The sequence below is a fragment of the Petaurus breviceps genome, unplaced genomic scaffold (genome assembly GCF_028583685.1).
Source record: "Petaurus breviceps papuanus isolate PSGF00001 unplaced genomic scaffold, PetGlider_PUasm1.0 91133, whole genome shotgun sequence".
NCBI lineage: Eukaryota > Metazoa > Chordata > Mammalia > Diprotodontia > Petauridae > Petaurus > Petaurus breviceps.
In genome coordinates this window covers 62,382,031-62,409,328 of record NW_027187419.1, presented here as the reverse complement: position 1 = coordinate 62,409,328, position 27,298 = coordinate 62,382,031, and the positions used below count along the sequence as shown (strand labels likewise).

The 27,298-nt window shown below is 34.4% G+C and overlaps 1 protein-coding gene across 2 annotated transcripts in view; it reads right to left on the bottom strand.

The window, feature by feature from the left end:
• The window catches only part of PAN3 (poly(A) specific ribonuclease subunit PAN3), a 131,931-nt gene that overhangs the window by 84,300 nt on the left and 20,333 nt on the right, over positions 1-27,298 (bottom strand). Inside the window, exons 2-5 of one of the 2 annotated variants that reach the window (XM_069080686.1) lie at positions 24,714-24,835; positions 19,548-19,614; positions 16,629-16,699; positions 453-614 (exon numbers count right to left, since the gene is read on the bottom strand). In XM_069080686.1, the coding sequence (XP_068936787.1) occupies positions 453-614; positions 16,629-16,699; positions 19,548-19,614; positions 24,714-24,835 (422 nt within the window). The remainder of the gene's footprint in view (positions 1-452; positions 615-16,628; positions 16,700-19,547; positions 19,615-24,713; positions 24,836-27,298) is intronic. The other variant, XM_069080687.1, reaches the window with a different exon arrangement.

The following is a 27,298-nucleotide window of genomic DNA, read 5'->3' as shown; positions in this document are numbered from 1 at the left end:
CACACACACACACACACACACACACACACACACACACACACACACACCCCACATCCAATATTTTTAGTTCTTTGCTCAAATTCTAGATAAATCAGAATTTACTACTATGATTTTTTAAAACAGGGCTTAACTGACTATATATATATATGTATATATATATAGACTATACTGTCCTGTCAGATTATGTGTATTAGAAATAATTCAGTCCCTGATATTTTGAAATAAATTCTAACAGAAAAAAAAAAAAAAAGAAAAAAATTATATTGAAGGAAAAACTAGATAAACTACTAAAAAAAAATTCAGCTAATTTTTGCACGGAACACTTAACTTACTTTCTTGGTGAATAATCTGGCCCAAATAATCTCCCCAAAATTAAACAACAAAGAACTTTTAAAGTAAAAGCAGCCACGATTATCAACTTTCAAAGAGTGTCTAGTAAAAATTACTTTTACCTGTAGATTGTTTTCTGTGACTCTGTTCCACCAAACCATATTGATGGGTACTCCTGATTTACACCTGTCAGCCAGGCAGCCAAAAGGATTCTTTGCTTTTCGTGCCTTTGATCCCACCGGAACTAGCCTCTCCTCCAGCATCCCCAGTCGGTACTTCCTTGGCTATGAAAAAGAAGGAAAGAAACCAGGCCACTCCTAACATCCCTCAGACTTATCTAAACTAACTAGCAAAAAGAAGACATCTGGGGATTGGTGGAAAAGGAAATAATTTGAAAGTTTCTGATGGAGTCACCTCCCCATCCCTTATTCCCACATCAATCCATCATCCTATCAGGCAGGTTTTGTGTAACATTACTTAGAAAAACAACTGTCATATTTTAAAATGAAATCTTATAATATAAAAGTATGAAGTACAGGAGCTGATTTTGTTTCTATACTAAAAGTTTAAAGTCAATTTCAAAGTAAATGCTTCACCAAAGTTTCTCCACTGGCACTTACCTATTCTCACTGCATTATGAAGAAATGGCTCCAATGAAAGAAACTGTAAAATTATCCAAACTATACCCTTTTTTCTCTCTTCTTTACCCTCAACCCCCACCTGGAAGCCCAAATAAACACCTTCAAAATTAATTCATGTTAGATAAAAAGTATGCTACCTAATTAAGAGGAATTGAGTTCTGAAAAACAGTCAAGTCAAATAAAATATAGATTCTACCAACTGTCCACTTCTCCCTTCTGAATCTGTTCAGCATTAGACTTCAAACAGAAGCTTTATTTAAAGGGAGGAGAGTGAAATAAAACGAGTATGAAAACTTCTACCATCAAAATTTCAAAATTTGAAGAAACTAATAATCTTAAAGTATTTAAGCCTAAGGAAGAATTTTTAAAAGAAATCCAGCAAAACAAAATTTTAGAGAATCTAAAAGAAAAAGTCTAAACCCCATTTTACTAATCTTATACATGCAACTCAAAAAGAGCCTACTATGTTCCAAAAACAACTGTGTATTAGGTAAATAAATACAAGGTAATGAAGGGTGGGCTCAAGCAAATTGAGGGGCAGGGTGGACGGAGCTGGAGTGGGGGTTACTTTTAAACTGAGCTTTGAAGGAAAACTAGGAATTGTAAGAGATGAAGGTGAGGAAGAAGTATATTCCAAGCATGGGGAAAAGGCCTATACAAAGGCACTGAAAAGGAAAATGGAATGCCATGTTGGAGCAACAGGTCAGTCTGGTTGGACCAAAGTATGTGAAGGGAAACCACGTATAATAAGGTGTGAAAGGCTTTAAATGCCAAAACAGAGGATTTTATATTTGATCCTAGAGGTAACTGCAATCAGACTATTCAATCTTTGTACAAATCAACCCTAAATTACTAACATCACAAATATTAGGAAACAGTCATAATAGAGGTGATGGTGTTTTCATCTCTATGACTTTAAACTTTTTCAAACACCCTTTCAAAGTGTATTTTCCCCCATTGATAACAAGTTTATACTACTTCATCCCAAAGAATGTCTTTATAAATTTCTCTAAAGCAGTTCAAAGCTACTCAAAAAAATTCCATTATTTCTAAAATTCTTTGTTTAAAAAAAAAGATACAGAGAATTTCCATACATCAGAAGGATGTTTGAAAAATTCTTTTATTCCAAAATCAATTTCTATATACTAACCAATGTTGGTCCCAAATTAAAATGAAATCAATTAACAAGCTATTATGAAAACTCCTACTTCATGCCAGGTACTGGGGATATAAATATAAATCAAACAATAAAACAATCTCTACCCCCTAGGAAGTTGGGCCTCCCAAGTATACATCTTTCCTCTCTGTTAATAAACTGTAAACCCAGAGGCATATAAAGTGACAGGTACAATCACTTGCCTTCATTTTTTTCTCTTCCTTTTCTAAATCCGCCGCAATTTGGTTTCCAATTTTATTCAACCAAAACTGCTCTCATCAAACTTAACAAAGATCTCTTTCTTAACTGCTAAACTGTTCTTTACTCATTAGCCATCCTTCTTGACTTACCTGTAATATCTGGCACCTTCTCAAGTCTGGATACTCTCTCCTTTCTAAATTTTTGTGACACTATTCTCTCTTGTTTCTCTTCCTACAGATCAATCCTTTGTGGGATCTCATCCATAGACAAAGCACTTATTAAGTGCTTTCTATGTGCCAGAAACATTAACTGTGGGTATGCCCCAAGATTCTGTCCCAAGCTCTCTTCTCTTTTATCTAATCTCTCACTTGATCTCATTAATTCCCATAGGGTTCAATTATCATCTCTATTCAGATGATTCCCAGATCAATCATCAACTCTACTGAGCTCTAAACCTGAATCATTTCAAATTGGATATACCATAGGCATCTTAAACACTATATGACCACAACAGAACTTACCATATTTCCCATCACCAAGATTCACAACTTCTGTCATTTCCTTCTTGAGCCCTTCCTTTGCTCACCCTCACATGACCAACCAACTACCAAGTCTTGTCATGTCTTACCTCCACAGTATCATATGTCTCCCTCTCACCATTCTCATCATAGTCACCATCCTAGTACAGGCACTCATCCCCAAACAAAATCCCATAGGCACCTCAAATTCAACAAGCCTAAAATAAAACTCATCTTTTCCCTTAAAAATCTCTTCTCCAGACGCAGCTAGGTGGCGTAGTGAATAAATCACTGGCCCTGGAGTCAGGAGGACCTGAGTACAAATCCAGCTTCAGACACTTGACACACTTACCACCTGTGTGAGCTTGGACAAGTCACTTAACCCCAATTGCCCTGCCTTCCCCCCTCCAAAAAAAATCAGAAAAATCTCTCCTCCAAATTTCCTATTTCTGTTGAGGGCATCTCTTTCTTTCTGTCCAACCCAGGTTCACGACCTCAGGTACCATCCTATGCTGTCCACTTTCCTTTATCTACCTTATCCAATCAGATGCACACCTTGTCAACTCTTGTTCCACAATTTATCTTATATCCTTTCCCTTCCTTCACTTACATTCACAACCCTAATTCAAGTCCTGATCACCTATTCTAGATCATTACAATAACTTTCTATTACATGCCTATCACAATTTTTCCATCTCCAGTTCCCCTTACATATAACTGAAAAAATAACCTTCTCAAAGTTAAAGTATATGACCTTCTCCTGCCCAAGAACTTTCAGTGGTACCCTAATGTCTTTGGGATAAAATACAAACTCCTTAGCTTGGCATTCAAAGCCCTTCACAATGTGGCTCCAGTCTACATTTCCAAGCTTACCTGACTTAATTCTTCTTTACACATTAGATATTCCTTTCAAATTAGCCTACTAGCTGTTCCCAAAACCTGGCCTCCTAAGTCCTGCCTTCACCAAGGCATGCCTGAAATAGGCTTTTTTCTCACTTTCACCATTCAGAATCTTGAGCTTTTTTAAGGCTCATCCAAGGGGGCACCTTCAGTGGGATTTTTCTTGGTTTTCCTACCTGTTATTGTTCTCTTCTTCCTCAAATTACTATTTACTTATCTGTTTTACAAGTTATATGCCTTAATGTAAGTTCCTGGAAGGCAAGAAGTTTTTCCTTGCTGCCTTTGAATCATCAGTGCCTAGCACAATGATATTTATAGAAAATAAACTTAATAAACAGTAAGTTGAATTGTAACTGGAAAGGAAATCTGAGGTGCCTGATCATCCTAATTAGAATTTGGGATTTTATTACATTAAAAAGATAATGGGAAGCAATCAGTCTACTCATTAGCCTAACTTAAGTTGCAATAAGGTTGATAAAATAAGTATAAACTTAGTATTAAAATTAAGTTTAGTAGAGATAATTCCCCATCCAAAAACTAACATGTGAAGACCAGCTCTAGATCATGGATCAACTAAATGAAAAAACTCAAATTTCTCTATCACTAAGCAACCAGGAGCTTAGCAAATAAGAATTACTTCTCATACTACGTTCTTTCTGCATAAACATAAAAGAATCAATCAGACTAATATGAAGAAATGTTAACATATTTCTTTCTATTTAGCATACAACTAGGCAGAGAAAAAGTGAGTACCACTGGATAAATTCAATTAACATTCGTATTTTTCAGTTGCTCTATTTTAACAAGGATATTTTTAAAATAAAGGAGATAGTGAAAATGACCAGTATAAGGTACTTCTCAAGGTCCATTTCATGGAATCATGTCATCAATGTGGAAACAAAATACTTCTGGCCAATAGGTTCAAATCCAACCAGCCCTCTGTATATAATAAAGGACCCATCTTATACCAAAGTATGTACTACAGCAAGGTTCCAGTGTGTATATAAAATAATATTATAAAGCAGAGAAAGTAATATTAAATAACTAATTCAGATTTCACCATTTTGAAAACTATAAAATTTATAAAGATTAGGCTAAAGATTATACTTTTGGAAAAAATGTGACCTCTCAAACAAATATGGAGTATAAATGAGATGTGAAGGTGAAAGTTTTGTCTAACTATGAGAATAAACTGATTAAAACCATTTAAAAAGAAAGAATGAAGTTACAATAAAAACCAAGGCCAGAAGTTTATAGTAACCATTTCTTCCTTAAATTAAATGTCTATTTCTACCCATGCTACAAAAATCTAAATATGGACTAGATGACCTTTTCCAGCTCCCAAGTTCTATGACTCTGAATAACAAATGAAATGAACTACCCTTAATGCATGGAAATATGATATGATGGAAAAGGGGTGTTCTGATTCTCAATTATTAAATATTTTTATTAGCTAAATTATCCAGAGCACCAAACATAAATGACCAATTTTCAATGAATGTGAATACAATAAAATGTGAACATAATTGAATCTTTCTTAAATTATTCAGAAATACATGGATACTTGCGGAGCTTGTAGTGCCTCAGGTCCACTGTTATGAAATTTTCATTTGGAGTCAGAGGATGTGGGTTCAGACCCCACCTGTGCTGCTTTCTACCTCTATGACCTTGGGTGGGTCACTTCACATCTCTGGGCCTCAGTTTCCTCATCTGTAAAATGAGGGGGTTGGACTAGATAACCCATAAAGTCCCTTTTAATCCTAGAAGAACACATTTATACAAAGTAAAGAGAAGCCACAGGATAGGCTGGATTTTTGATAGCTGTTAGAAATCATCATTTATTCAGTTAAGAAAACATGATCTACTGATTAAAAAATAGAAAACACTTAAGCCTAGAATTTCCTTTAAAATGTGAAGATAAGGCTATATTTCTTTTTAAAATGTTCTAAAATACTTTTCACTAAAACTGGCTTTCCTTCCATTATTCCAGATTAGTGGCACTTCACTAAATTAGTAATGCTTTATTAAATTAATAGTGCTAAGAACTACGCATAAGTCTGTAACTGAATTACTTCTCTGGGTCTTAGTATCTTCATCTGTAAAATAAGAGCACTAAATTACATGACTTCAAAGGTCCCTTCCTGCTCTGACTTGTGGGCCTATGATCTTTATCCAATTTTATGAACTCAAAGTCATTATTTCTGGCTATCAAACTGGTTCAATTTATGTGAATCCTAAGAAAAGAGAAAAAAAAGTTAGCTAGTTTTTGTATATGCATGAATATATTTACTCAGATTAATAGTTGAATGACTTAGTTTGTAGCCAAATGTCCATAAATTAATTTAAAGTAATAGTTTATATAAATCCTAGCTAGCTTGTGGGCTAGTTACCTTAGAAAGCAATTCATTACATTTGTACCAGGTCTAAACATACAGAAAAGGCTGGGGCTCAGTAAAATGTATATTATTTCTTTTCTTTTTCATTTATTACCCCTTTCAAGGTTTCATGACAGTGTATTTTAAGTTGGTAGGCCCCAACTTCTTATGTTATTTTATCTTAAAATATAGATAACAGCAGTAATAAAATTGGTGGAACTACAGGAAAGGGGACAAAAATGGCAAATTAAAGTCAGAAAAGTTCAAGTTTCACAGACATATAAAACTATCAATAACCAAGAAAATCTAAATATGTAAGGCCAAAATTTAAATATTAGGCTCTCTCAGGAAAAAAAAAATTCAAAAACATATAAAAGCATTCTTTGGCCTTAATCACAGTGTATCTATACTCAAAATCCTAGAACATGATTAAAATTTAACTATTTGTTATACAAATTTAGATATATTTCCAATAAAGTGGTATTTGGTCAACCTAAATAAAACAAATGATTGATATAATATAGGTACTCTATATAATAGTAGTTAGCCTTATTCTCAAATGAACAAATGAGATAATATTTGTAAAAACACTTAACACAGTGCCTGGCACATATAAGGTACATAAATAATGCTTATTCCCTTCCATTTCCCCTTCCTTAGCCCCCCTTCCTCTAAAACCACTGTTACAATAAAGTTCCACTGTAAAATAGGATACACAACCACCATAAATGAGAACATTAGGCATAAACTTTCTGGTAAAGACTAAATCCTAGTATATGTAGAAACAAAGGAGCAGATGTCATTTCTCTGAAAATATCCTGCATCTTTAGGATGGTCACAGAATGCTCAGTGACTAAAAAAACAAAAAATGGTCACCAAAAACACCAATAATTCAAAACTAGTGCTAAAATATAGTATATAAAATGGAGAAAGTAGTTTTATTTCAAGCAAGAGAGTTATTTCCATGTCATAATTAATATTTTAATGAGCCTTATAATAGCACGGATGTAACCCTGGGTTCTCAAAAGTTATGGCAGGAGCAATACAAGCTCTGGCTTCTGCACTAAACAAGATGTTCTAAAATACACTGATAAATACTATACTTCTCCATCCCTAGCTCTCATAAACCATTATTAAGGTAAATTATAAACTCTGTGAACATTTATTTGGAATATAAAGAGAAAATAAAACAGCTCTACACTGAGCTAGAAAGGTTTCAAGACAACTGTCAGAGGATCAATAGAGCTAAATATGGAGGTTTGGCCACCAAGTAATGAATATTTTTGACCAGAGGAACTCATGAAGACTATCTCCTAAGGTGTGGAGGGAATCATAATCAGAATTGGTGAAGGGAGAAATTACAGCAATAAAAACACAAGTCTTCTGAAATATGGAAATTTTTATTAACATGATAACCAGATTTCTAAAAGTATCCAATATGAACATTAAAGGGTAGCTACTTGGTACTACTGGTACCTACTTTGATTGGTAGCTACTTTTTTTTTGCTTTTAATACATTTGTTTAGATACCTGACTTTTAATTTTTTTAATGAATTACTGATAATAATAGACACTTCACAAAAGGAAAATGCTCAATCCAAGTAGATTAAACTAGCAGTCATACTTTTATTAGCTAGAGAAATAGCAACCCCATGTTAGTGCAAAAGACAACTGATAAGAAATTTTTAAACAGCAGAATCACAGACAATATGTTGAGAATATTAGAATAATTCACTCTAGGTTATATAATTTTAGCACACTACAATCTTAACATTATCTGATCTAATTCAGTGCTCTTAATTCTTTTACACTGCCTTCCCTCCTGAATCCAACAGGACTGACTCGATCAATAGGAATAGGAAATGGTAGTACAGAGAGACCAAGATTATGACCTACCACCAGTCCAGCACTTGTGAACCTATTTAACAATTGCAGATTCATTTCACAATGCAAACCTCACCTAGTACCATATCTTTGCCCCCCAAAAAACTGTAAATCCTGAGTGTAGAATTTTTAGCTAATGATCAATCACTACAGATTTCAACAGAGCAATATGAAATACAAGAAATCATTGGCAGCAATATATCTCTATCAACAACATAAATTGCATGTTAATGACAATGTGAGTAACTAAAAATCAAGGAAATTCTTCAAATTCCTCATCAATCTTTAACTTTCTTTGTGATTCCTAAGAGGTGTAAGGACACCCACTGCTTAAGAAACTTAGAGAATTACATGCTCCATAACATTTAAATGTAATGAAATTTAGTTCACACATATGCATGTCAAACATTCTTAATGCCCTTAATGGCTTATTATACTGTAAGCTATCCATTCATATTTTAACAAGTGAATTATAAAATTTTAAACTCTTTATGAAGATCTATAATTATTGACAACATACCACTTTGTAACTCACTTCTTGGGAAATTAGATTTCTCCCATTATCAATTTTGCTTAAATATTATGCTTCACCAAACAGAACATGAGATTTTATATAGTTCTGTAAACTGAATCAACCAATATCCAATACATGAGGCACTGACCAACTAATAGAGTAAAAATAGTATCAGACAACTACACAATTAAATTTTACTCTATACCATCTTTATGATATCCCCTTCAAATTACAAATAAATCACCAACTCTATATCAGAAATTTTATAATTCACCTTAATAACAGCTTACAATGAGAAGCTAGGGATGAGGAAGAATAGTCTATATCACCATATTTTAGATTAGGTTTTACAGAGAAGCCTGATTCTACTTTTGATTATAACCTTTGTAGGCAAGACCCACAGTCATAATTTTCTATGCATGGTTAGTTCTATTGTTGCACCCTCCCCAACCACACCTCTAGCTCCCACCCTGGGGACATGCTGTCTTGAGTGATGAGAGTTTAATCTTATTGAGGGCAGTCTCAGATACCTGACTATGTATAACAGATGTTTTCCTGCTGTGCCATGGCATCCTTGTCACTTCACTTTTTACCTTTCATTCTAAATACTGTATCAACATCATCACTTATTCTGGAAATAAATTACTGCCCTATGGCTCCAGTCACCATTCTTCAATTCCCAAACCAAACACCCTTCCTGTCTCTTTGTCATTTTCTCTATTAAAAACTCTGAGAGCAAAGATTGTCTTTCTTTTGTATTTGCATCTCCAATGTTTAGCACAAATGAATTGCTTATAGTAAGCATGCTTAATAAATGTTTTTCCATTCACTCGTTTCTAAGAATTTAAAAGAATAGTGGCACATACAGCAAATAGCCATTTATACCACTAATAATTGGGGAAGCTTAGTATTTTGTAGGGTTTTTTTCCTCCCATCATAGAAAGGCAACAGAGTAGAAAGGTAGAATGTATTAACAAGTAGGTAATATAACAAGGGCACAGGCATAGCCAAGCAGTAATAAGCCCAGGTGGAAATGGGAAGAGAAATTTGAGATAAATAGCACTGTGGGGCTGGGGGAGGGAGACTTCAGTTAGATGTATATTAATAAATATAGGGATGGAGGCCTTCATCAAAATGAGGTTACACAGAGGTCAAGATGAATGCAAAATGGCCAGGATATCAGGGACAGTTACAATAAGAGACATAAATACAGGTACATACTATAAGACTACTGGTTGAAGGAACTGGAGACATTTAGTCTGAAAAAGAGAAAACTTACATAAGATATAATGGCTATTTTCAAATGAGAGGACTGTCACATGAAAAAAAAGTTTAGCTTTGATCTACTTGGTCCCAAAACACAGAAGTAGAACCAATGGGTAAAAGTAGTGGGAGGCTGATTGAAAGAAAAAGGGTTTTTTTTTTTTGGCTTGATAGAAAGAAAAAGCTCCTATTGCAGCTATTTCTAAGTAAAACAGGCTGTTGTATAAAGTAATGACTTTCTAATCATTGAAGGTCATCAAGTCGAGATGTTGTAGAAAACAGGATTCATGCTTCTGTTGAGAGAAACATGAAATGATCTTTCTGGGGCCCTATGAACTCTGCAATTCTACGAGAAAATTCTGCAGTATTTAGTATTTACCCTCTCACTGCTTTCAGAATACAAATATTTCACCCAAACTAGTAATTCAAACATCCAAAATATCAGAAAGATTAATACACCATACCTTCACCTTACCTTTAGGAGACAGCACTTTAGCAAGAGCAAAATATAAAAAACTCATTTAGCTAGCTAGACTTATTTACTACATTTTTCCTTCTAAGTAATATGCTAATCTTTAGTTTTTATTAAGTGTGGCCTCTTTTAATGAAGATTTTTAATAATTTTATTTATATTCTGTTTTTACATTGCCCAAATTTCCCCTTATATAAAGCCTTCCCTACACCCTCCCAGAAAACCATTCATCATAATAAAGGTATTTAAAAATAAAAATAGGAAAAATATTTTTTAAAGTCAGCAAAACTGACATATCAAAAAAAAATTTACCATTATACGTCAGGTTTCACATTCATGGACAGAGAGTGCTGGCAAAATGTTTAACAACCAGTTTCTAAAAAAAAAAAAAACACAAAAAAAAAAGAAACACACTACACATTTTTAAGTTTAATCTGTATTCATTTTTTTCCACCACTTTTGAAGTCTGATTTATAGTGTTTGTTGATTTCTAAGGTATAAATGCTCTCACTGAGGATTTCACAGAGGTGATAGAAGTTGGTTCCAGTATACTCCTGCCCATGGATAGCAACCTTTCCAAAGGTGCATGGACGGTGTCCTCTCATACTTCGTTAGGGCCACAATACAGATTTAAAATTAAAAAATAGTTTATGTTACGATGCACAATTTCAAAATAAAAAGCATGGAACTGAAAAAGATGTTCCAAATATCACCTGATCTAGCTGTGTTCAGGTACACAAATGCTTAAAAAATGCAAGGTCCTGAGGTCTTCAACTTCATAAATGTTTCAAAGGATGATTTTACAGCTACCTAAATCAGTACTTAAAATCAACTTCAGAAATGAAAAAAGGTCTACCATATTATTAGAATGCAAGCCTCTTGAGGACAAGTACTGACTCACTTTTGAATTTGTATCTCCAGTACCTAGATACAGTGCCCAGAAGATAGTTGGCACCTAATAATGCTTGTTCATTTAAGTGTTAATTTGGCAGAAGTCACCAGTTAAACTCGGCATGGGTCAGTTAGTTTAGTTTTGCTCTGCTACATGACACAGTGGCTGAGGGCTGGACTTGAAGTGGAAGCTTTAGGTACAAATGCAGTCTCTGACACATGGGTAGGCAAGTCACTTATCCTGAGCCCGTTTCCTCATCTGAATAATGCAGATAATACCTATAGCACCTACTTCAGAGGCCTGTGAGGCTTGGTTTATGCAAAGAACTCTGCAAACCTTAGTGCGATGTCAGTTAATTTTTTTAAATTCTGTTTATATCTTAATCACCTATAAAGCTGAAGAGTAACTGTTAAACTCTTCACTCTGCATTTGCTTGGTAACAGCAAAAGCTACTCTTTGTTTTCTCTTCCTCAAACTAACTGCAAATCTTTAAAAGTTTCCTTAGAGGCACTATTGTCTATCACTTTAATAATGCTTGTCTTATGCTCTTCACTTTTCTCTTCATCCTTTAAAGAATGTAGAGACCAAACTTAGGCATGATATTCTACAAAAAGACTGAGGTAAAGGAAAGATTATTTCCCAGCTATATAATTTCCCAGTATGCTATAATTCTAAAAGTGCATGCCAATACCATTTTTAGTTTGTGAAATAGCATAAAACAATTCTGCTTTTATAACAAAGAGACCATGGCCCAGTGTATGAAAAATTTCATTACTTGGAAGTAGAAACAATATAGAAGGTACAACAAGGTGACAAATGCTATCAAATACTAACTAAAATAACAAGTTCCATCTGGGAAGTCTCAAAGCAAGGAGAAAAGGGGGCTATTAAAATTAATGGAAAGGGAGCGGAAAGCCTAACCTTACCAAGACTGGGGAAACTCTGGAGGGAGGAAGCCTCATAAGGATACCTGTGATAATGATTGAACATATTCTTAAACCCACCCACTCCCACCTTCTTCTCCCTCCATCTGTTCCCAGTGATAGGCCTCTAGCACCAGAGTTGAACCAGCCTCCTCTTGCCCAAGAGAACATGAGGCCTAGGATGGTAAAAATAAAATCACTTCTTCCTCACTGCCACCTGGAAATATATTCAAAAGGACTAAATCATAACTGTGGTCAAGACTGACTTTAGTATGACTTAAGGGATTCATTTAATAATATCTTAACATAATATGATTTCAAGGTTTTGCCTCCCTTACCCATTTAAAAAGAATTCTGCTTACCAATGCCCAAAATTTATTTAATATGGATATAAACTTTCATTCTATGGGTAGAAATCAAATGTTAAGCCTCATAATGCCTAGCTAAAGAAATATATTGATTTAGGGGTGGCCAGGTAGCACAGCAAGTAAGAGCACCAGCTCCAGTGTCAGGATGACCTGGGGATCAAATCCCGGGCTCAGACACTTAGCACCCACCCAGAAACACCTGGCCGTGTAACCTTGAGCAAGTTACTTAACCCTGATTGCTTTAAAAAATAAAAAGTCTACCCAATATGGTGAATCTTTAATAAACTTTGTTTAAAAAAAAAGAAATATATTGATTTAGATATTTTCATAAAAAGATTAACCAACCAAACAATAAACATAAATAATTGCCATACAATACTTTCCTGTTCTGACAGGAAAGAGGAATTTAGAAAACAGAAGGACACTGCTCACAAGCAAAGGGAATAAAAGCATTAAGACTATAAAGGAGAAGTTAAAGAGTCTAAAAATAAACTTTAAAGTCTTCTCAATTCCTCCTAGGGTGAACTTTATCCCTTTGATGTTAAGAACCAAGAGAATTTGGGAAGATAATGTTTTGCTGTATATATACAAACAGCAGAAACAACAAAATTATGTAGTGTAACACACTGCTTGCTTTGTGTGACTCAGAAAGATTCTGTTGTGGTTTTTTTTTTTATTAAAACTGTCAACTTTTAAGAAAGGATCTGTATTTTCACAGTATTCTTTCACAGTATCACTATTTCAAAACATTGTGTTTGTAGTTCATAGGGACTTCATCTCCTACAAAACTGTGCACCTAGACTTTTGTCAATTCTATATCTAAGTAGTTTTCAACAATAAAATGCAGTACATTATTCTCTAATGTCTTCTCATTTCTGACAAATCATTTCTTTCTTTTTGTTCGTTTCTAGGATTCTTTGTTAGGTTCCTTTTTGTTGTTAGGTTTTTTGTTGGGCCTTTTAAGACTTCTGGCCAATAGGGTGGTTTGAGTTTACTTGGCATTATTTTTAAACATTCAGCCTTCCTATTTACTTTTTTAGATCTCCAAATCCCAATTCTTTGAGCAATGTTGTGCTGAATTCTAGAGAAAATAGAGCAGACCAAATTAAATATGTCTGAATAGCATGCCCCCTAGCCAATGCTAAGATACTTTTTTAAGAGGTCTGAAACATTATGCAACTTTTAAAACCATGATTCAAGGAGACCATTTTCTAAAAATTGTTTAAGGAAATTTTCAAATGGCAAAAAAAAAAACCCAAATATCAGAAAACCCTACTAAAGTTCCCACAAACATACTTTCTACAGACTCACTTACCAATCCACATCTTTTACCTTCAAAACTCAGCCCAAAACTAAAATCCTCGTGAATCTCTCCTAATAGGATTCCTATTACTCTTCTACTTGATACTCACTTATCATTCACATGCACTTAAAAGTATTTTTATAGTCTTTCTATTGGTGTTCCTGAGTTCCTCTAAGGATGGAAATCATGTTGTTATTTTTTGGAAATCTATTAAAATTATTTGTAATAAATATACTGAATTGATTCCATTAATTGCTTTTCCTGGTTTTATTTATCATACAAAGAAGGTAACTTGGTTTGGCATGATTCTCTCCTCAAACTAAGGTGAATAACTGATCTCCATGTACTTTATAATCTTTTAGGTAGATGAAAACTGACTCCTTAATGTTTTTAAATTAGAGACTAAAGAATAAGGGATCAAGGACAGGTATCTGTTTCCTCAAAACTTATAGTTTGGAGCTCTATAATAACTAGATACCATAAATCTACCCTAATTCAAAATATGATTTTCTTAAGAATAGTTCTCTATTCTAATTTGGCTTTTGCTATGCTTAACTAATCACTTCTACACACAGGTGGAAAAAAAAATTAATTTCCTTTGGTTTTGGTTATCAGCCTTTCTTCACTATTAGGCTGGTGCTATTCTCCTCTTTTGCTTTAAATAAGTAAAGAGGCCAGCATGGACAGAGGAAGAATGTTGGACCTGGAACTTAGGTGACCTGAATTCAAATGCTGGGTTTTCCTCTGGGACCCTGAGTAAGTCATTTAACATCTCACTTTCAATTTCTTTATCTATAAACTAAACAGGGTGGATTAGATGATCTCTTTCAGGTCTAGGAGCTATAATTTTAGAAAAGAACATTTTCTGGGGATGTTTTTAGAGAGCTGTACATCAAAAGTATGTTTAAAATAAAGGAAGGGCAGTAAAGCCTGGAGCCATGACTCTCAGCTGAGGAAACTTTGGATGCAGGTCAGCACTTTCTCTACTATTTATAGTCTTAGTTACCTAGAGCACTGAGAGGTTCATGACTTACCCACTAATAAACCTCAGCCATGACACATTAAGTGTTACTGAGGAATAAGTGTATCAGAAAATTAAGTATTCCAAATATGTATGGATTTGACCCTTTTAGTACCAAACTTTATTGCAAGCAATTTGGGCAGATTTTTTAAAATATTAATTTTAACCTGAACAACAAAACTTATATGTATAAATCAATTTTTAAAATAAATTTCGACACAAACGTCTATAACAAGCATTCAGTTATTACCTTCTCCTTTGATTTTTGTTTCCCCCCTGACTCCAGGACTCAATCATTTATTTGCTGACCGTCTGGTTCTGTTTTTATTTCACAATACTTCACACATCTTTCTATATTCTTTTATATTCCTCAAATAAAGTTAGCTATTTAAATTAAATACTTTTCTGTCATCTTAAAGTAAAATTTAATTTAAACTTTTTCTTGATAACTGAAAGTTGTCATTAAGTATATCAAATATTATATACAATGCCCTACTAAAAATGATGCCCTGAGGTCCCACTGAAATATGTAAGACTATTTGTAACTAATAGTAAGTAAAAAATAAGCTCATCTTATTTCTTGAGTTTGATTCTTATAGCTTCTCAATATGTACTCAGCTATTCGCTGCTATTTCTCATGCTTTTCAGTGGGATTATTTGCAGGCACTCTCAAATTTTTACTTCTATTCTACTTTTACTAGCTAGTGAAGAAAACCCATAACTAAACATTATAACTGTGGGTCAGCTCTAGAGTAAAGAGGCTCTAACTGCAAGGCTGTCCTTTAAGTAATACACCTCCAATTTTGGTGTATGGATTTTGAACCACCTAGTATTTGGGGTGTATTCAGCAGCTTTTGTTTTGCACTTACTTTCTGGCACTTGGCTCTTTTTTTAAATTAACAAATAAAGCTGCCAGTGAGCTGCTCTGGAAAAGTAAGGTGTCTCTATGATTTGTTTCTATGGAATTAAGAAAAAGAAGGCTGAGTGATCTAGATTTTCTAGCTGTGAGAGAGATTATGAGGCATATCAAAAAATCAGTTTTTCTTAAGTTAAAATTATCCTGCATACTTTTTCCTTCTCCTGGCATCCTAAACCAAACAGTCATTTCCAAATACATTTCTAGTTATTTATACATCCCAAATGTTAATGAGAACAAAACCAAAAAGCCAGTATACTCTAGACGATTCATTCTTTTACTAACAATATTGAAGGTTTTACTGAAAATCCAACACAGAGAAAAATATAATAAAATCTTTTGACTTCTATTTTCCAAAAAATGTGCTTTTATAGTGCTCTCTTGAGACATCTAAATCCTTCTTTGGATATTTAAATTTTAAATAATCTTAGTTCTAAATTAATTTTAAATGGCTTTAAAACATTACTATATATACTTAGAGATACAAAAATTTCTAGTTCTTCGTGGTATAATAGTTGTTCAGTAATTTCAGGAGTTTAAGTTAAAAATAGCATCTTTGAAACTCGAACAAAGCAAGATAGTCATTAAACATGGTCAAAAGATGATACTTAGAAAAGCTCATATTAATAGAAAAAAAGTCATTCCAGTATGACACAGAATCGTGTACTAAAGAACAGAGCAAGTTAAAATAAACAAAATGGCCAAAAAGAAAAGGTAAGTAGCAAGAATTCTGTCACAACATACCATAATTTATCTATTCCATGTACAGAGGTAAAAGTAAACTCCATGCATAGAAAAGATGTGAATGTAAAGTCAAAGGGAGTAACAATGCATCCCATGAAGTATCTTTCTCTGTTTTTAAAGTAAAGCTAATGAGCCCAACCTCACCACATATTTACAAGATATTTTAATTCTTCAATCATTTTACACCAAAATCTAAAAGAAACTTACCTTCCTCCTCTGAGAGATGCTGAGGGCACCAAAGTCATTAAACAAGGATGAACCAGGTGAACCTAAAGGATCTGGAAAGTAAGTAACAATAAAGTTTCTACCTTATCACCTTAAACAACAATGTATCCCTAAATTTTTCAAAAAGCAAATGTCTATTACAGCAAAAAAAAAAAAAAAAAAAGACACAACCAAAATTATACAAATTTAGTTTTATAATTTAGCATATTGTGCTAGTTCTAAATTGATTAAATCATTGTTTAGTATAATACTTCATAACAATTACATAACCATGCATTTATGTACATATATTTATTTCAGGGCTTAAAGAAAAATCAGATACATAACTAACTTCAAAGATAAATTCTTGTAGAAATATTTACTTGCAGGGGGAAAAAAATCACTGTACCTACAGTATGCAAAGGCTTTTGTCATTTTAGCCAAATGACATGACAAGTATATTGAAAAAAATTAAGAAATAATACTGATTGGGGTGGCTAGGTGGCACAGTGCATAGAGCACTGGCCCTGGAGTCAGGAGGACCTGAGTTCAAATCTGGCCTCAGATGCTTAACATAAAAATTGGCCATGTGACCTTGGGCAAGTCACTTAACCCCAATTGCCCTCCAAAAAGCCAAAACAAAAAAGAAAGAATACTGATAAATGTAGAAGGAACAAAGATAATTTTGATGGCTAAAACAAACTTTAACTGTAAATTATGAGGCTATTTTTAAAGACTGTGCCCATTTAAACCAGACTATATTTTTCTGAAATTCCATATTATTTAGACTACATCTTTTACATAAGCTAATCTATATTCTTCTATATTTTACAACCATCCTAAGTTTGATTTCCATACCAAGAAAGTAAGAACTGAGCTTAACTAAAAGGACAAATATAAGGTCATTGGAAATAGACCTAAAACTGAAAAGAACCTCCAACCTCCTCATTTTTATAAATGAAGACACTTGGGTCTGCAGAGTATGTATGAGTGACTTACCCAAAGATTTAAACTCAAATTCTCATCAGTCCACAATCAGTGTTCTACTCATTGTATCACACTACCTTCCCTCTACATCAAAAGCCAGATGTTTCAAAGCATTGTTCAAATAAAACCATGAAATTCTCCTCACCAAAAATTGTAATTCTCTGTAGCTGACTGTTACCAAAAAAAGTAACTGAAAAGTATATTACAATTTTCAATAACCTAGCTGTTTGATAAAATTAAATGCATATCAAATCCTACTTACTTACTTACTGATTTATATTGTAATGTTGTCTTCATTTGTGATTTGTTTCTTCAGTTACCAATGGCCTAACAGCTATGTTTTTCTGTCCTATCAACTTTTTAATTAAAGAATTCATAAATTAATATTTAGATTTGCATATCTTAAAGAGAACTGGACCCTTTAAAATACTCTATAATTTAGAGGTCTTAATTTTTTTAACAGGGCATGCTTGAGTTACTAATTGCTACTATTATTATCAGTGTAATAGTGTAAAATAACTAGTAATACAAAACAGGGGGAAAAACCCAAACCTCATAAGCACCAAAAAGAAAAAGGGGAAATATACAATATAGCACAACCAGTTTATAATTAAAATGAAATCAGGAGCGGCTAGGTGACGCAGTGAGTAAAGTGCCGGCCCTGGAGTCCGGAGGACCTGAGTTTGGGTCCAGCCTCAGACACTTAACACCCACACAAAAAAACTAGCTGTGTAACCTTGGGCAAGTTACTTAATCCCAACTGCCCTCCAAAAAGGCAAAAAAAAAAGTTTCAGTTCTTAAAATGAAAAGTTTTTGCACAAACAAAGCCAATTCAACTAAAATTAGGAGGGAAGCAGAATACTGGGAAAAGAATTTTTACAACCAGTGTCTCTAATAAAGGCTTCATTTCTAAAATATATAGAGAACTGAGTCAAATATATAAGACTACCAGTCATTCCCCAACTGATAAACGGGTCAAAGGATGTGAACAGGCCGTTTTCAGAAGAATGAAAGTTATCTATAGTCATATGAAAAAATGCTCTAAATCACAACTGATTAGAGAGATGCAAATCAAAACAATTCTGAGGTACCACATCACACCTATCAGATTGGTTAACATGACGATACAGGAAAATTATAAAATGTTGGAGAGGATATGGGAATGTTGGAACACTAATTCACTGCTGGTGGAACTGTGAGCTGATCCAACCATTCTGGAGAGCAATTTGGAACTATGCCCAAAGAGTTATACCCTTTGACTCAGCAATACCACTTCTAGGGCTGTATCCCAAAGAGATCATAAAAAAGGGAAAAGGACCCACATGTACAAAACTATTTACAGCAACTCTTTTTGTGGGGGCCAAAGAACTGGAAATTGAGAAGATGCCCATAAATTGGGGAATGGTTGAACAAGTTATGGTATACAAATGCAATGGAATACTATTGTGCTATAAGAAATGATGAATGGGCAGACTTCAGAGAAATCTGGAAAGACTTATATGAACTGATGCTGAGTGAGGGGAGCAGAACTAGGAGAACACTATAACAGCCACAGTGTGTGAGGACTGATTTTGATAGACTTAGCCCTTCTCAGCAATGCAAGGACCTGAAAGAATTTCAAAGGACACATAATGGGAAATGCTAGCCTCATCCAGAGAAAGAACTAGGGAGTCAGAATGCAGAACAAAACAATTTTCTTTTCTATTTTGGGGTTTTTTTTCCCCTTTCTCATGGTTTTTCTCATTCATTGTAATTCTTCCATACAACATGATTAATGTGAAAACGTGCTTAATAGAAATGTATGTATAAATCTCATATCAGATTGCAAGATTGCAAGCCATCTTGAGAAGGAGGGGAAGAAAATTTAAAACTTATGGAAGTGAATGCTGAAAACTAAAAATAAATAATTTAATAAAAAAAAGTTCGCATTCTTACCATGGCTGGCATATGGCTTGGCACTGTCATTAAGAAGGCTTGGGGAACTGCTGCTATTAGTCATTCTCTGAAAAATAACAGATATAAGGTTTTATATAGGTAAGGGTATAGGACTGAAGAACTGGGATATAAGAAAGTTATAAAAAAGTTAACTGAATCAGTAACAGTCAGTAATATATTCAGTAAAAATATATAGATTACTTTTCATCATAAAACACAGATATGGAACTTGTTATTTTCCATAATTCATATTCACATCTACCATTACTTATCAAAATGTAAGTAAAGAGCTAATAAATACCTGAATAAACAAAAATTCTGTTTTTGTTTTTCCATCTTTGTCCAAATAATCAGACAACTGGCTCAGCATACAGAGCTTTCATCTGGGTCCCGCTTATTCACAGGCCCATGGGATCCCAAGTATGAATTAAAACCTCAATGAATTTCTAAGTTGAAAGGGAACTCAGCCATCCATTCCACAATGTACTGAACATAATCCTCACTGTAACATAGCCAACAAGTGGTCATTCAGCCCTTACCTGAAGACCTCCAAGGATAGAGAACTCACCCCCCTCAAGGCAACCCAAACCACCTTTACACATCTCTGTTAGGAAACTTTTCTTGACATCATGTATAAATGAGGTTCTGTGCCTATCTGCCTCTTTCCCTCCATGATTCTTAGTTCTACCCTCCAACGTCAACCAGGACAAGTCTAATAATCTCTCTCTTCCACAACGGCCTCTCAAACACTGAAAATAGCTTTTATGTCCCCCAAGTCATCCTGTCTACAGACTAAACATTGCCAGTTCCTTCAACTGAACCTCATATATGGACATATGTTACGATATGTGAATAGGAAGATACATTCACTGTTCATCATCTACTCAGCAATTCTTCACATGATATATTGCCTATAAATTAATCTAGCTCCTCTTTCTAGAGAGTTCTTCACTAGAAGCAAGTGATTCATTCCACAGAGAGGTATAATATCATACATTCTGCTGCACTGTAGATGACTACAAGCCTCTGCTTGTCCTTCTCACTATGCTGTGTATGCACATTCTGATGTGTATAGATCACTGTAAATGGCACTACAGAGTTACGCCTTCCTGCCATGAAACATTCTAAAGGCTAAATCTCCTTAAGTGCACATAAAGAAATGTTATCATCCCCTCCCTCTCAAAATACATTTACTTCCCAAAGACCATTAAACTCACACTAACTAGATTACATCAATGAAGCAATTCAAGAAAGTATACCAGCAACATCTTCACTATGATAATTTTCAGATTAAGAACTGTGGAACATCATTTCAAAATGTTTCCAAATTTTTTCTGATTAAACATAATTATAATCTAACATAAAATAATATAAAATGAAATATTCCCTACAAATCCCCCCAAAAATATGATAAATGAAAAAAATTGGCTAAAATACCTTAAAACATGTCAAAGATATAAAACAGTACTAAGCCAAGCATTTCCTATTAATGAAGACTCAGCTAATAATCTCCTCCAATAATTGGTGGATCTCTACTTCCATTTTAGAATTTTAAGTCAAGAAACTTGATTACCTGTACATTTTTAGAGGAATTAAGATTTTTACTCAACTATGCAGCACTTTATTGGCAACTGAGATAATAGATGTCAGTAACTTACTGTCTTGTATTACACAGAAGGGCAATAAGACCATGAAAATTGTTTAAGAGATAACCTGCTGGTAGAAAGTGAAAAGTATATAAAAACCCCACTATTCCATACTAATTGCATGGGGGAAGGAGGGAGCTAGATGGGTACTCAGAATCAACAGTTTATTTTTTGAAAAAAATATAACCATTTTAGAATAGATTTAGTAATATAAACCAGGTTAGTAAAAATCCTTGAGAACTTAAATATTAATTTTAAATCAAATGAACAACTGTATATAAATACTTCAAAAATGAGTGCTTGACAAGGTCTGAGCATAAAAAACACTTAAGCACACCTACCATCTTGTTTACAGAAGCACTCACTGTAGCATAATATAAAGAGTAGTAGATCTGCAGTCAGAGGTCCAGGATAAGTCCCAGCTCTGAAGTGTGTGATTTTTGGTTTAGTCTCTTAACCTCTATGGGTCTTAGCTCCTTCATCTGTAAAATGAAGGGTTAGACTAGAAAATCTCTATGGTGACTTCTAATCCTAAATCTATGATCCTATGTATGAACTATAACCATCATATAAATTACACAGCCCTTTTACACATAACAAATCTGAATTAAATCATTTTTAAATGATAATTTAATATTAATAATATACTGTTAAATTCAATTACGTGGAGAATATAATCCTGAGAAACACAACATACCTTAAAAACATGCAAATAGAAGGATTAAATCTATAGAAAATTGGGAGAAAGAAATCTTACCTCATTTTAATAACCATATTTGGATAGATAAGACATTTATTATTTTTGACAAATTCCACTGCAAAATTTTCAAAGTACCACTATAGTGAAACTTTGAGAAAAAATGTAATAAAAGTTTTGAACAGAAAAAAATCAAAGCACAAATATGACATACATTTCAGAGCTGGTTTTCTGAAGTGAAACATTACTCTTTCATATTAAAATGATTAAAATTTCTTTAGTGTCTAAAAACACCTTAGCTCTGACTTTGGGAGGCATTCAATGTAAACCGAGGAACTCTAAGTTAAACAACAGATATCTGTCAAATAATATATGACATATCTTTTGTGGAATTATTCTTAATTGAATACAGATTAAAATTACCTTTCCCTATCAGCTCTTCCCTTGTCTTCCTCACTGGGCCCCCCCAATACCTCCAAAGAGTATACAGGACACACTATGTGATCAGAACTTCTAGGCTAGGGCCACCACAAATAGGTATAATAAATTAGAAGAATCCAGTGACATGACTTCAGTCATGAACATAGGCAAGTTCTAGAAACAAATTAATCTTAAGATTTACTTCAGTTTAGAAAAGTTAAGATTCACCATGTAAGATTATCTACTGCAGTTACTTTTGATATATGCATACTACCTGGAAAACTTTTTGTGCCTAGTATAATAACTAACTGGTCATATTTAATTCAACAAACATTGTTGAAAAATGACTTCTTAATCTATTCTTCATTTCTCAACAGGATAGCTTTTCTTAAAAGAAAAAGTGTATGTATATATACGCACGTATGTACGTATATACATAGGTATGTCTGTGTGCATATATGTGTGTATATATGTATGTATCATAATGGATAAAACCTTTACTCACAAATTAGGCAAACTGCACCAGGTAGTAATATAATTGAAGAAGTAGAAGACGGACTCATTAGAAAGAACCACCTGTTCTCCTTCCAAAGATCTTTCAGATATCTCCTAGATACTATTTTACCCTATTATTTAAGATAAATCAAATTAATCTGAGAAGAGGATAATATGCGGGTGAAAATATTACAATACACCTAAAATTGGTGATGTAATATCTTAAAAAATACATACACAAAGGAAATTTAACAACATTTCTTTACATTTGACAAATTAAAATATTTCATGGATGAGAATCAGTACATTATATAACAAAATTCAATAAACACTGAAGATCATATAAGCAATAGCAGTTAGCATTATAGTAATGACTACCATTTTTCAAACTACGGTACTATCCAAGGTTCAGATACGTATACTACACCTTTTCCAAAAAAAAAAAAAAAAACCACAAGAAAGAAGGAAAACAGTAACTGGGCATGAAACAAGACTGCTAAGAGAGTGACTGAGTGAGAAATATGGTAAAGAAATGACAACTGAAAAAACTCAGACTTAGAGAAGTGATTTGCCAAGGGTCATATCATTAAAAACTATCAAAGAATATTCAAACCCAGGAATTTCCTGACTCTAAGTCCTGTGCTCTTTCCACTATACTATACTGACTCAAAAGAAAACAGCAGCTCTAACTAGCTGGTAAAATGTGTTTATGTATGTGTGTGTGCATGTGGGTGTGCATACACCTACACACACATATATACATATATCAATAAACTTATATGGATGTCCCCTTATTCCCTTACAGATACATCTATAAAATCAATAGAGATTCCTTTGCTACTTAATGAATAGAACAAAAAAATATATACATATATACATGCTAATAAAAGAAATATTCCCTATTATTTGTAAGGTTCTTCAACTGCACTTATTCACCAACGACATTGTATTAATAGCACTGAATCCCAGAAAAAAAAAAAACCTCCTTGCTGAAATTCACAGTAATACAAAAAGAATCTAAACAATCCAGACTGAAAAAAAACCTAAGTGGATAAAAGGTACATCCTATGTAGAAATGGCATCTAGCAAAGATAGATGGATAAATTACGAGAACCACAGGATAACCACCAGCTTTCCATACAAGTATCTCAGAAAGACAAGATAAAAATTAAAAGAGGATGGGAAAGCATGGCAGTGTTGCTATCTGCGTTATTAGAAGCAACACTCAGAACAACATCCATCTCTAAGTGTGTGGGTATAAATAAAATGAGAACCATACTCCACATTTATGCAGTTTCACATACCAATTCTCCATAGCAGGTTTAAGCATCTTTAATAGATGAGGAAATTAGGACTCATATCTACATGTGTTTGCTCACCCTCAGGCTACTGTTTTTTTAAAAAATGTTTTCCCCTTCCAAAACTGGCCTTATATTGAGCTTAATCTGATTTAACTATAAAAGTTGGGTTTGTTGTTTGTTTTGGTTTTGGGTTTTGTTGTTTTTTTTTTTGGTGGGGGGGAGAAGACCGGAAGAAATACTTGTGTTACCACAGTTACTACATGTATCTAAGGACAGACTGACCTGCAGGAGCAGGACCTCTTTTTCTCTGATCTAAAGTATAAATGAAGACAACTCTTCAGCACTCAGATGACAGATCACATAAAAGAATATTGCTCAACTATTGAAAAATAACAGAGTAATAGTAAATTCTTTTTTTTTGTTTGTTTTTTGGGGTTTTTTGGAGGACAATTAGGGTTAAGTGACTTGCCCAAGGTCACATGGCTACTTTTTATGTTAAGTGTCTGAGGCCGGATCCCGAACCCAGGTCCTCCTGACTCCAGGGCTGGTGTTCTATTCACTGCACCACCTAGCTGCCCCCATAATAGTAAATTCTTGTTAACATTACCTGCATCATAGGAAATTTGTTCTCTCCAGGACTTCCAAATCCATTGACTCCAATAAAGCTGGTGCTGAAATAGGAATCTGTGAGCGCACTATCAGTTAAAGCACCTCCATCTATTCCAGGAACTGAAATAAAAGAAATTTCAATTGTTTAATGTTTTCATTTACAGGATGAAACAGATTTAATTTCTCTGTCTTAGCTAAGAAAATAACATGGAATATTTCATTTGAATGGCAACATGAGGCATGACTATAAAGTAATAAGGTTATTGTTTTTTAAGTAAATGTATTGAAAACTTACATATCCGGATAAGTCGCCGCCCCCACCCAAAGTAGTGACCAGGGGGAGCCTCTGCTTACAGCCTTGTGAGAATTCTCTTAGAACTACCTTAAGAGATACTCTTTAAAAAAGAAATCCTAGGGGCAGCTAGGTGGCGCAGTGAGTAGAACGTTGGCCCCGGAGTCAGGACCTGAGTTCAATTCTGACCTCAGATGCTTAACACCCACACAAAAATACTAGCCATGTAACCTTGGGCAAGTTACATAACCCCAATTGCCCTCAAAAAAAAAAAATCCTCAATGGTGAGTAAATCTTCCTTTGATGGTAGAGTGGATTTTTGAAAACAGCCAAAATACATTCAGAGTCAAATGTGGTGAACACAGTGGATAATCAAGCTGGGTAATATTTTTAATCAAGAACTTTCAGAGATATCACATTACATTGAAGATTACATTGTCGTGGTAACAATGCCAATCACTGTACCACAAATCAACCTTTTTTCTTTTACAGTGGCTCCCTTAAAAGGTTAAGAATTTCTATATAAATGAGATTGACTGACTACCTGACACTGTGGAATGAGTTCTGTATGAACAATGTCACTGATGTTAGTATATCAACACTGTTTTCCTTTGTGATTTTCATGTGCAAAAATTTCTGAATCTCAAGGGTAAGTTTTCCATGACAAGAGTTTAATACTGTTATCAGTTTGATACTGAGACTGCAGTTTATTGCAGGCTATTTTGAGAGACAGCAAGTTTCATCACCAAGTTCAAGAATATTTTCAGATTCATTTAACTTCTCAGAAAATCTGATATAAATTCTTTGCTCTAAAAAAAAGTACCCTGTTTTTATGATGACCCAAGATAACACATATATGAAACAGCAGAAGATTGCAAAACTCGATACAAATTGAAACATACTAGTATGTTTTCAATGAAGCATAAACCTCACATGAAAATTTGTTTCAATACTTTATAGCCACACCTCTTACTTTTCAATACATACAGGGTATATCTTAAGAAGGAACACTGAAGAATTTAGCCATTACACTGCAGAATTTAATCCTTTCACAGTATTCAAATGCCTTCTATACTATGAAGTTTGACATTGGTGACATGATGAATGGGCAAAGAGAAAAACTCTCAATTTCAATTTAGGCTTGCCCACCAAAATCTCTCTGCTTCAAATCAGTCAAAAAATATTTGTAAAGTATAAACAGTGTGAGATGACAAGGGGCCCTTCCTGGGTGAAGAACAGAGTGGAGACCAGGAAAGCAGCGACCTCCCAGGATCACACCACCTTGGGAGTACCAAAACTTGCAAACTCCCAGAACTAGGTCTGAAAACAGTAGCATGAAAAAGTCTAAAGCTTAGGACAGTACCTCACCACTCCCAGGTCAGAAGAATCCAACTTTAATTAAAAAGTTCAAAGCCATGAGACAGGCTGGAAAAATGAGCAAATAAAAAAAGAATCTCACCATAAAAAGTTACTATAAGGTGGCAGGAAAGACCAAGACATAAACTTAGAAGATAATAAACTTTCTTAAAAGCCAAAAATAAACAGCTATAAACAATGCTAACTGGACCCAAGTCCAACAAGAATTCCTTGAAGAGTAAAAGGAAGAGATAAGAATGGTAAAGGAAAAATTAGAAAAGAAATTAGTGATGGTATTTTACAGGGGGTGGAGTTAAGATGGCAGAGTAGAAGCAGGACCTCTGAGGGGCTCTGGTTTCCAACTTCCCCAATCAATGTAAAAAGGGGACTCTGAACAAACTTTGGAGCTACAGAACCCACAAAATGACACAGAGAAGCTAACCTCCTGCTGAGGTCAGCCCGGCAGGCCAGCAGGAATAGGCCAGAGCAGTGCTCTGGGAGCTGAGCCCAGGCCAGCATGAGCCCAGAGGTTTTAGCCCCAGGACAGGTCTGACCAGCTGCCAACTGGAGGGACTCCAGATCAGCAGCACCTGTGGCCGTTTCCAGAATTATCAACACATAGATGCGAAGGACAAAGTGAGAGGTCAGGGCAGCCTGGACTTTGGGACCCAGTAAGTGGGAGTGCGTGGCTTCTCACCTGGTGTCAGAGTCCTACTGTGGCAAAAATCCCAGCAGTCAAGTGACTGAGGGGCAACATGACCAGGCAAAGGAAACAAAGCAGACAGAAGATTCCAACATTAGACTCCTATTTGGGGGACAAAAAGGAGCAAAGCAAGGAAAAGGAGGAAGACAGTGAAGTCAGAACTCCTGCACCAAAAGCTTCAAAGGAAAATACAAGATGGTTACAGGCCACAGAGGACCTTAAGAAGCAGATA